At 37.1% G+C, this 12,446-nt stretch overlaps 1 protein-coding gene across 1 annotated transcript; it reads left to right on the top strand.

Moving 5' to 3' along the window:
• Positions 1-2,793: 2,793 nt before the first annotated feature.
• On the top strand, positions 2,794-5,523 carry LOC114288526 (protein FAR1-RELATED SEQUENCE 5-like). The gene is made up of 3 exons (XM_082872527.1): positions 2,794-5,124; positions 5,211-5,342; positions 5,449-5,523. The coding sequence occupies exons 1-3, from the start codon at positions 2,794-2,796 to the stop codon at positions 5,521-5,523; spliced, it is 2,538 nt and encodes an 845-aa protein (XP_082728653.1).
• The last annotated feature ends 6,923 nt before the right edge of the window (positions 5,524-12,446 follow it).

Genomic DNA, 12,446 nt, shown 5'->3' with positions numbered 1-12,446 from the left:
AGACGTTTGCCAAAAACTTAAGACCTTCGTCGGAAATCGCCACCCTCGTTGGAAATCACCACCCTTGTCGGAAATCGCCTCTCTCTCTCTCTCAGAGTGAACAGTGTGAGAGTGTGGTTTATATACAACGTATTTGGTAATAATCGAATTTGATAAGGGGCATTTAAGTCATTTTAGTCCCCCCTTACCAGCTGCCCTCATAAGTCGAATTCGTTAAACACCCCCAGAGCTGCTTTGAAAAATAAGCTGAAAATAGCTTAACTTAAACTATAAGTTGTTTTGATAAGTTGTGCCAAACACTCTAAAATAGCTTAATATAAGCTAAAGCCTCAAATAAGCTGCTTATAAGCTGTGCCAAACAGGGCCTATGTCTCTCTCTCCCTTTCACCCAAGAAGAAATATGAACAAAAACAATTGTCATCACAAAAAAATAATAATTATACATATTAAATAGTGAGACTTATCATTAAAATTGTTGTTTCTTAGATCATGATGTTCGATTTATATTTTTTTCAGGTTTCGTTTGGAAACAAACTATTTTAACAATTTTTTTATTTTTTGACTAAAATATGAGGTAAAAAAAATTAATATGTTTGGGATGACTTTTTAATTTTTTACGAAAAGATGTGTAAAAAGTAGAGAGAAAAAAGAATTTTTGACTTTTTGATATGCGTTCGGATCCTCTAGAGTAACTCTCTAGAGTGATCCTCTAGAGTGGATGATCCAACGGTTCAGAATCGTCCTCACCAAAACGACGTCGTTTTGGTGAGGATTTTCAAAAAAAAAAAAAAAAAAAAAAAAACATTTTTTGGCCGATTTCAAAATTCCCCCCAGCTGAAGAATGTCATTCCAGCGGGAAGAAGCATACCTGCGAAAGAAGGAGAGAGGGAAGAACAGTTACAGTGCATCCCGTCGGAAAATTACAGGTCGCCCCCGCCGTGCATCCCGTCGGAATATCATTCCAGCGGGAAGAAGCAAACCTCCTTTTATCTCTCTGTTTTTCTCTCTCAATTTTCTGTCCAGTTTCTCGGAAAATTACAGAAGATCTGGAGCTCGCGATTGAGGTTTGTAAATTGTTGTCTGACTTCGATTTTCTATCTTTTTTGTGTAGAGATTTTCAATGCTTGCTTCCACACACACACACCTGCCCTTTTTGGTATTTTGTTATGATATAAATCAATCTATGCAGTCACGATTCTTTTGTTATCAAATCTATTTATTCATTTGTCTCAATACACTTCAACAGTATAGTTTTATATCTCGAGAATTTTGTTTCTCAAAATGTCCAAGAAATGATGCAGTTGAGAGTATATTGGGACAAAAAAATACTGAGACTTGGGAACATGGGATTTGAAGTGGATTTGGCTTTGATTTCTCTACTTCTTCGTGAAGATTTGTTTGTTTCATTTCCATATTACAGAGAAAAGGCTTGTTCAGAGCTCTGTAATCGGGACAAATTCCAATTTTTTTACCATATTTTGATTATCAATCCTCGTAATTAACTCAATTTTTGTTGGACAGGTACATTTCCAGGAGATGTTGAAGCAGTTTTTAGATGACATCTGAACTAGGAGATCAGTTTATGGGTTTGCGAGATCGGAATCGGATATGAATCCCGACGATTCAAGCTTTGAAATGTTCTCGATTTCTTAGAAATCAACTTATCAATTTGAATATTCATAATCTCAAGACCCAAAAAATCGAAGCTTCCTCTGAATTCACTTTTTAAATCTGCTATCAATTTCGCCATATTCCTTTAATTCATTCACGCTGTTGTGAAGATAAACCCAAGTATAAAAAGGTATTTCAAAAAATCAGAATAAAATCAAGTTCGATTTTGCAATTTAGCTGATGATTTGATGTTCTCTGCTATTGCAGTTTCAGAGAATTTGGAATCAGTTTCAGAGAATTTGGAATCAGTTATTTTTCTTCAAGCAAGTTGCATCTTGTTTTTCTGTTTCAGGTATAGCTGTTTCAAAATTTGATTTTCATTTTGTAATGTTTTTGGGTTCGTTGTTGGTTTAATTTTTTTGGATTCCTATCTATGTTGTTGGGAATAGTAAATTTGTCACTTTCCTCCCCTCACCCAGAATCTGAGATTTTCCCCAATCTTCTCCTCCTCCTCCTTTGTTTGGCAGCCGATAAAATAATGCTTACTGAAGATAAGAGATTGAGAGTTGAATTTATTTGAAAAATGGAATTTTTGTTTCTTTCCCATTTTTGTCACTCATCAGTTCCTCAATCTCAACGCTGAAGAATAAACTAAAATTAAAGCTATTGTGCTTGTTTTTCCTTTTGTCAATTATTAATTTAGGAAGTGTCTATTGTGCTTGTTTTTCCTTTTGTCAATTTGGTTTCTAATTAAATGTGAGGAAGAAGAAGAAACTTAAAATGTTTATTATTATAGTATTTTCTATTTAAGGCCCAAGGAAATACAAATTAAACTAAGCATATGATCAGTCTTTTTAGTTTTGTTGCACTTATTTTCCTTTCAACTCTTAGTTAGCAAACATGGGATTTCAAATTATAGAAAATGACTAGTTAGAAATATGGAAAGGTTGCTGATGCTTTACTAGTGAATTTATCAACTTGATTTCTTATTTGGCCTGATATGGTCTAGTAATTATTGATCATAAGAGTGTAAAAATTATTAATTAGTAGAATTTTTCCTTGTTTGTTTATATATATTCAGGTCGTACGTTTGTTATTCGTTAATTATCTTATTTGGTTTTTATACAGTTTTTATGCTAATATTGAGCACTTTTTTATTTTTAAGTGACTTGGCACATTGATATGGAACCTAACAATCATGAGAATGACGGGGGTGAGTGTGATTGGAAGCCTAAAGTTCGCATGACATTTGATACAGAACAAGAAGCATATGATTTCTATAATACTTATGGAGGAAGGTTGGGCTTTAGTATTAGAAGGGGTTATGTAAACAAGAGCAAAGAGGGGCAAATCACTTCAAGGCAATTTGTTTGTAATAAGGAAGGATTTCGGGTTGTCGACAAGCGAGATTCATTAACAAAAAATCCTAGGCAGGAAGTGAGGACTGGTTGTCAAGCCCGACTTGTCATTAAGTGGGATAGGAATATTCAGAAATTTTTTGTTAGTGATTTTGTTGAACAACATAATCATATCTTCGTACCAGCAGAATGTACGCATATGTTACCATCCCAAAGGAAGATATCTGCATCACAGGCAACCGAAATAGATTTAGCCGAAAAATCTGGAATCCGTCTTAATGCTGCATTTGAGCTCATGGGTAATGAAGTTGGTGGAAGGGAGTCGCTTGGGTTTACAAAACTTGACCAAAAAAATTATTTGAGAACGAAGAGGCAAAACAGTTTAGCATCTGGGGAGGCAGGTAGCATTTTGCAATATTTTCGTGACAAATCATTGGAGAATCCATCTTTTTTTTACTCGGTCCAATTAGATAACGAGGAGCAGATTACGAACATATTTTGGGCCGATGCTCAGATGATCATGGATTATGGGCAATTTGGTGATGTTGTCACTTTCGACACTACTTACAAGTTAAATAGTGCACATAGACCATTTGCGTCTTTTGTTGGATTAAACCATCATAGGGAAACTGTGGTATTTGGTGCAGCTTTGATGTATGATGAGACCGCCGATTCTTTCGTATGGCTTTTTAGAAGATTTTTAGAGGCAATGTCAAGTAAGGCTCCAAAAACAATTTTTACGGATCAGGATGCTACAATGGCTAAGGCCATACCTATTGTCATGCCAAACACAACCCACCGCCTTTGCACTTGGCATTTGATGCAAAATGCATTAAGGCATGCAAATTCTATCTTCAAGGATAAGGCGATGAAGGATAAGGGGATGAAGAGTGTTTTATACACGTTTATGTACGACATTGAGGATGAGGAAGAGTTTATGTTAAAATGGGAGGAAATGCTTGACAAGTATGAAGTAACAGATAATCATTGGTTGAAGTTAACATTTGGGGTCAAGGAAAAATGGGGTTGGCCATATGTTAGAAATGCATGGGGTGCGGGCATGAGTAGCACCCAACTTAGTGAATCCTTTAATGCTTTCTTGAAGGATTTCATTCGGTCTGATCATAACTTAATGCAATTTTTCATGCATTTTGATCGAGTTCTGTCTGAGAAAAGGTACAAAGAGTTACAAGCTGAATATGCTCTATGCCAAAAGTTGCCCAGAGTGAATATTAAAGTGAAGGTTATGGAGCAAGCTGCAGCTGTTTACACAAATAAAATTTTTGAAGAATTTCAGGATGAGTATGTCAAGTCCCTTGAAGTCAACATTGAAGAAATTGAAAATGATGGTGAGAGTACCGTTTATACGGTTCTTGATAGTGATGGTATAAAGGTGAGGAAGGTTAGGCAAGAGTGTGATGATTCGGTCACTTGCAATTGTAGGAAGTTTGAAATGAAGGGCATTTTGTGTAGTCATTGTTTGAAGATCCTTAGAGAAAGACTCAATTTGAAAGAGATTCCTTCACAATATATTCTGAAGAGATGGACTAAAAAAGCAAGATCTGAAAATGTGAAAGATAGGTGTGGGCATGATATTCAGGTTGATGTAAGATTGCATCAAACTTCACGTTATAGGTCATTGATGGCAATATTCAGATCAGTAGCGTGTAGAGCTTCTGAAAGTGAGGAAACATATAATTTGACGGTTGAGAAAGCGGATGAATTAATTGCAGACATTGAAACCATGTTAAGCGCAAAATTCAATATGCCTTGTTCAGATACTATTCAACAAGAAAGCCCCCCCAACACATGCCCCGAAAGCTTTGAAGTGGATGGTGTAGCGGATAATAATGTAGTTCAAGCAAAAGGACTCAAGAGAAAAGAGTGCACTAGCAAGGGACGACGGCGGACAAAAGGTGGTTTGGAGCTTGCGTTGGCAAAGAAAAATAAAACAAGTTCACATAATGCTTCTCAAACTTCCATGTCTGTTACTCGTCAAACTCCTCCCTTATTTTCGGCAAGTGCTCCTGAAGCACCTCCCTTAATTCCTCAGTCGGCTCCTTTATTTTCAAGTGTTCCTCAACTTCGTCCATTCTCGCCGAGTGTTCCTCAAGTTAGAGCTTCTCCGTCTCAATTTATGTATCCCGCCTATGATGTAAGTTAGTTTAATAAAAAGTTTTAGTACGGATTTGTAGCTGATTATTATCATTTTAGATTGATATGTGTTTGTTATTGTTGCAGCCAAGTTATCTTCATCACAATATGCATTTTTCAATGCCATCGATGTATTTCGTCCATGGAACCTATCAAGCATTGCTGAACAATGCAAATAGTTATCACTCGCAAGCTTCAAATAGTCCCGCATGTAGTGAAGTAATTTTTTTTTCACCTTCCCTCTTTTATTTTGTCATTCATTTATGTAAAGTTTCATTTTATTTTATGGTTCCTTTGATGTAATGTTATTTTATTTTTTTTGTAGGTACTATATGGTCATGGTCGTGGTCGTGGGCGTGGCCGTGGGCATGGGGATGTGGATCACACGCCAACATCTTAGCGTTATTTTGTTTTGGGAATTTTTGTGAATTTTTGGTTGGATATGTAATATTCATTAAACTGTTGCTAAAAATTTGGGTTCAATTGTTGCTTAAATTTTGCTACAATTTATGTTCAAATGTTGGTTGAATAATGCAGAAATGTTGCTGTCTGAGTTCATGAAATGTTGCTCAAGTTATTTGCTGAAATTTTTAAATGCTAAAATGTTGCTGCATAATGCTGAATTTATGTAGAATATTGATGAATTTATGCTGAATAATGCTGAAATTGATGCACAGTATTGCAGAATAGTGCAGAATTTATGGTGAATAATGCTGAATTTGCTGCACACTCTTGCAGAATAGTGCATAATTTATGCTAAATAATGCTGAAATTGCTGCACACTCTTGCAGAATAATGCTGAATTTATGCTGAAATTTGGGTTCAATATAAGCAAAGTTGATAGCTTTCTGTTTTGGAGCTTGCTGTGTGTTATGGAACTCATTTCATTATGTATGGGGATTTGTTCATTTGACCTATGGGGAATTGTTTCGGAACTCATATGTTCATTTTATTATGTTATCAGCATCATAATTTTGCATTGGAATCATATATGCAGTATGTTGTCAACTCTTGTAGGTTACATTTGCTTTGTATTTGATTTTTTGGGTGATTTAATGGTTGTTTTGCGCAATGATCTATGGAAGTAGGTAATATAAAAACAGAACGACGAAATGAGAATCATGTCTTCTGTAGATACCCATTCTGCACATAAAACCTCCTAGACAAACTTGTTCATTGAACACATTTCAATAGCTCATGTTCAACCTGCTAATCAATATACCTGTTTTCCTCAAACCATCACATATAATACACACTGTTATACAACATTCAACATTTTCAATAGATTTCAGAAACCTGTTATACAACATTTTCAACATTTCAACATTATTCAACATTTCAACATTATTCAACATTTCAACATTCAACATGACACAACATTTCAGAAACCTGTTATATAACATTCAACCTGAACTAATAGATTTCAGAAACTGTTCATTCAACATTTCATCTCCATCAAACATGTTACACACTTGTTTTTGCAAACCATCAGATTTTGAAGCACCAAATAAAAATTCCAAAACCTAAGAACTTAGTCATTTACATGATAAAGTACCAAAATACACAAAATACAATGACATAAGTCATTGCCTTGAAAATCTTCTCAATCCTTTCAACCCTTCTCCTCAGATCATTAATTTCTTCTGTTCTTGCATCTGTCGGAGGTCCATCATTGGCACGGATTGATGAGGTAATGTCGTCGTCGTCGTCGTCGTCGTCGTCGTCATTTGCGAACCATTTGAAGTAATTGCAGTGTTCATTCGTAGTCTACAATGGACAATAATCAGTTAATCAATAAACGACAAATGAAATTTGTAAAAAGTAACAGATTCATTTATATAACAGGTACTTACATATTTTCTTGGGCAAACAAAATAGACACGCCCTTGATTTCCATTCGCATTGGTTTGTACAACACGCACGGAAGCTATTCTTCCACAATTACAAAACCTTGCCTTGAATCTTAAGTTCGTATTGTGAATGGAAGATGAAGCCATTATTTTTCTGCATTAAAAATACCAACATATTTCTGAAATGTCAACAATTAAAGGCTGCTGATTTGTCTGCATAAAAAATCAAAACAGATTTCTTTCTCAATAATTAAAGGCTGCTGTTTTATTTCTCAAGAATTCAGAAATGTCAAAACTTACACATTCTACTTGATTTTTGTAGAGCCTATTCCTCTACTTGAGTATACATAACTAACAGATTGATAGCACAAATCACACAACTTGTGCTCTGTGTCACAAGCTAGTACAATTCATTGACAGATAATTTGGTTCAAAAGGGCCGAGGCTGCAAAGGAAGTATAATTAGGACTATATGTAGATGTATGTAGCTAATCACTTAACATATGCAAAACAAAAAACCTACCAATCAATTTCTCATATAAAAGATCCTTTATGTATTTGAATCCTTGTGTAATTATTGTAAAAGATTTCTGCTTCCCACTTCTCAAAATAGGACAAAAAAAAAAAAAAAAAAGATAAGAAAAGAAAAGAATGATAATAAATAATGCACTCAATCCACTACTAAAATTATGTAATTTTAATACCTCCATAGTCATATAAACACTTGGTTAAACATAGTCATGTACGAAAAGTTAAAAGTGAGAGTCCTTAATTACACTCTATATTCACAGTTCTCACATCCTTTTGGAGGAAAGCTTTATTTAATAATTGGACATTATTTTCTTTTTTATTATTTGTTGTTGTATTTTCACACTGGGAATCCCTATTCTGTTTTCTTTCATTTTGGGATGTTTTCAGAATTCCTGAACAATGTGTAATCATGATTTTGGAAATGTTGTTTGCTAAATTCTGATTTTTTAAACCTTTTTCTAGACTCATAACATTCTCTTGCTTTTGCCAAGTTCTAGAATATATATAGAACATTGGTTGTATGTTTTAAATTTCTCTCTACTGATTCTGTTAAACCTCAGCATTTTTATTGGTCCTTTTTAGTGTCCACTGCAGTATTAAGTCTTTGATTTCCTCCTTTGTATTTAAATGCTCTGCATAAAAACTTTATTTTTCTCCCAAAGTTGTGTTTCTTGTACTGGGAGAAGCTTATAGTGTTGGGAAACCTATCAACCTACAAGATGTTGTCAACCTACAAAATGTGCATGTACTCCTTTTATTCAATTGAATTGAATTATGAGAACTTATTAGAAGCTACTGAAGTTTATAATGATGCTTCAAGTGTTCTTACCTTAGGAATTGATTCTTGAGGAACAGTTGGTGGGATTTTAAGATTCTTTCTCTCTTCTTCTTCTACAAGAACTGACTAAATTCCTGTTCGTGAGTTATTATAATAAAAGAAAACCTGTTGACAAATGAAGGCACAGGTGTGAGATGGAGTGGATAGGTGCCCGAAGCTAGCAAGCAAGGATAGTGTCAAAATTATAGTTAAGGTGGTAGCAAGTAATGGGTGGCTAAATGAATGGCCTCTTTCAAAGGGGGTTGGTGCTAGGAGGGTGCTTGTTCGAAGGCTCCAACTTAAGAAGTGATAGGTTTTGGCATGCCCAACTTCTGATGGCCCTTTTTAGGAGGCTTTCTAGTGGCTTAGGACAGCAAGTTAATAGTGGAATCGAAGAAGGCAGAATAAATTACATGGAAATCACTATTTTGGTTATGCAATCTGGGTCACACCAAGTTTGTGAAATCTGGGTCACACCAAGAATAACTGTAGCCATAGATCTATTTTTCTGGATACTTTTCTGGATAATTTTATTGAATATATATTATTATTGTTAAGAATTTATGATAAATGAAAAGGAGTTTGGCTCCCTCTTAGGAGACTTTTCTGGTTCAATTCTATTTTTAGTTTTCGAAAACATGCAAAATTTACTTAATGAACTATTTCCCAAAACAAATAAAAAATTTCTAAAAACAACTTACCTTTTAGAAAATGCCAAAAAGTTATTTTGACTTTTCAAAATTTGTTTTCAAACTCTTCACTATTTTGTTTCTGAAATTATAAAAAAAATAATAACACAACCAAAAATAAAAGAGATACTAACAAATAGGGTGGGCTAAGGCCAAGAATCTTGCCTATGTATGAAAGTATATGCATATTCATCCATGCATGTGCATCCACGATTAGATAAGAACCCTAGGTTTCTGATTTTGAAAGGTCCAAAGAATCAGAAATCCATATTGGAAATTGTGGATTCCATTTCTAAATCATTGTAAAGGGTTGAACTCAGATCATCTTGTTGATTAATATGAGAAGACATTCCGTCACTCCAAGAAAACACTTAATTTTAGAATTTTGGACAAAACATGACCAATACTACCTAATTATCAACCTTTTCAAATAAAACAAAAACTAGTGTTGCAGCCTGTGCTTCTGTTTGATTATTTTTATTTTGGTTTTTGAAAAAAGAAATTAGAATCTATTGTTAATCACAGAATATAATACAAATGTATTGAAACATTCCAAATCATTAGTGTTAATGTAAATGTAAATTACTACTACACACTCCACCAAACCTACCTCCACCACTCACTCCTATCACCTACTACACTCCACCAAACCTACCTCCACCACTCACTCCTATCACCTACTACACTCCACCAAACCTACCTCCACCACTCACTCCTCACCTACTCTCCCAAAACCTCTCCTATATAATACATCCTTGTAATATACAAAATACACAACAATCTTGTAATACAATCAATCAATAATACAATTTTCTTTATACATTGAATTTTAACATGGTATCAGAGCAGGTTTAGAACCTAATATTTTCGCTTCCCCGGCGGGCGGCAACCTCACCTTAGCTGCCCGCCGGACCTCAACCTAATCCGCTAGAATTTTCTACACATACCTTGAAATTTATTCGAGTCCACCACCACTGCCCCTCCTCTCACTGTTGTCCTCCCATACACCACCGTCTCGGTCGTCTTCCTCTACCACCACTGTTGACCTGCCGCACTCCCACCTCCTCCGCCACGTCCTCCCCCGCCCCGCGCAAGGCGGCCTCTTCCCCGCCGAGGGATACGCCCGCACCTCCGGCCTCCCCAGCGTCTGCCTCGCCACCTCCGGCCCCGGCGCCACCCCCCTAGTCCGCGGCCTCGCCGACGCCATGCTCGACCACGTCCATGTCGTGGCCCGTTCCTTTTCCAGCATTTTCATGCTCGATGCACCCCTTGTTGCTGCCTCTGTTGCGAGTTCCCACCTCTTCTGGCGCCTCCTCGATGTCCCGGTTGTCCTTGCCTTTGCAGTTGGCATGGCCTCATGCCATTTGGGACAACACCTGGGCGCACACCAGGCCAGCGTTGCTGCTGGAAGCCATCGGCAGCCGGGTGAGGAGGGTGAGGCGGTAGCAGACCAGGCGTACCACCATACAACTGCTGCGGTGGCAGACCAGGCGTCCCTCTGATGCTTCCCTTACCTTTCTTTTTCTTTTACTCTCTCTCTCTCTCTGTATATGTTTATTTTCTTCTCTGTATCCCACCCCTTGAGATTGAGATGCAACCTCTCACTCCCTTCCAAAACCCTCGACACAGAACACACAACCCCACGCAACTTTTTTTTATTTTAATATATCTATATCTGTCTATGTTTATTATACTATCTTGCACAGACTGTCCACTTTTGCACAAATTTCTGTTTTTTTTTTTTTTTTTTTTTATTCTTTTCCTCCATCTTTTGAAAAGCACACGACACACAAATTGCTTTGCACATGTATCTCCACTCCCTTTTTTTTTTTATTATTATTATTATTTTTTATCTCTTCTTCCTTTTTATTTTTTAAACAATGCCACGGTAGTGCACACACTTTACAACCCCTCCTTTTTTTATTTTTACTACTTTGTTTATTTATTTCTTTATTATTATTTTTTTTTATCTCTTCCTCCTTTTTATTTTTAAAACCCATTTTTCCTTACACTCTTGTTCCCCACTCCATTTTCCTCTTTTCATTTCTTTTTATTTTCCTATTCTCTACTGATTTGCATATCACCTTTCTTTTTTCTTTTTTTTCTTTTTTTTTTTTTTTTTTATTTTTTTTTATTTTTTATTCCTTTACCATTAAAAAAAAAAAAAAAAACAAAAAAAAAAAAAAAAAAAAAACAAACAGACGAAGACGACTTGCACACCAACCTCTCCTTTTATTCATGTCGGGGCTCACCCCGTTCACCATTTTACATCAAAAAAAAAAAAAAAAAAAAAAAAAAAAAAAAAAAACACCAACAAAACAACTACATCCACAGGCGGGATTTTTTTTTTTTTTTTTTTTCTTCTCTACTCTGCCGCCGGTCTCTTCTTCTTGACTCCTTCCTGGGCGGCCCTTACCGGCGTTGCCTCCGTGTTTCCCACTCCACTGGGCATGATCACTACTCCCTGCTCCTCCACTGCAGCATATGGCGGCCCTCCAAATCGGAACATCACGGTGGCCTTCCGCTTCATCTCCTTGTTTTCTGCCCTTAGCACGCTTATCTCTGCTCGCGCATCCTTATACATGCGTTGGAGCAGAGCCAGTTGGGCGTTTAATTGCTGCACCTCATTTGTCCTACTCTGCAGCCGGTGCGACAAGTTTGTGACCGCCGTCATGCTTTCCACACATGCCTTCAAAGTATACTGATTCGCCTCCACATCCGTTTGCACTGCCATTTTTTGCTCCACCGACTGCATCGGAAAGTTCAGCGGAGCAAACCCAGCGGTGTTTGGTTGAGGTTCACGGGACACCGCACCAGTTCTCTCTCCTGTGGACTCGTTGAGATCGGGAAAGAGAGTGAGCAGCCCGCGGGACGACGAAGCCATTTTCTGGGCAACAGCAACAGAGTGTTACAGACTATCTCTCTCAGCACAACGACCTCTCTTTCTCAGCAAAATGAAGAATTTTTCAGAGGTTTCTCTCAGTTTTTCTGTCTCAGTTTCTGCCTCCTCCGCTTCGGTTTATAACGACCATGACACAGAGACAGCCACGCGCATCGCGCGCCTTTTGACACCGACAACCTGGCACGCCTTTTCATGGCACACCTTTTCATGACTCGGGCACGTCTTTTGATGACACGCCTTTTGATGACACACCTTTTGAGGGCACGACTTTTGAGGGCTCGATATCTACATCCATGTATATCTTTTGGGCAGTCTATCTACACACTCCTACAGTGTCTTCTACACCAGTCCGCTTTATCAATCCCTTTGTTTCAACCTCAAATAGGTTTCTATCTTCACACCTATTTGAGTTTGAGGGGGGGTTATACACAGTATCATGTATAAGTCGCTCATGGCGCACTCCCTAAGTCGCCCCCTTGGTGCACCACCACAAATTTCTACATCGGTCCGACATGACCCCGTAAACTGTCCTGC

This window comes from Camellia sinensis, chromosome 5, assembly GCF_055761805.1.
Source record: "Camellia sinensis isolate YWXY chromosome 5, ASM5576180v1, whole genome shotgun sequence".
Taxonomy (NCBI): domain Eukaryota; kingdom Viridiplantae; phylum Streptophyta; class Magnoliopsida; order Ericales; family Theaceae; genus Camellia; species Camellia sinensis.
This window is presented reverse-complemented; position numbering and strand designations above follow the sequence as displayed.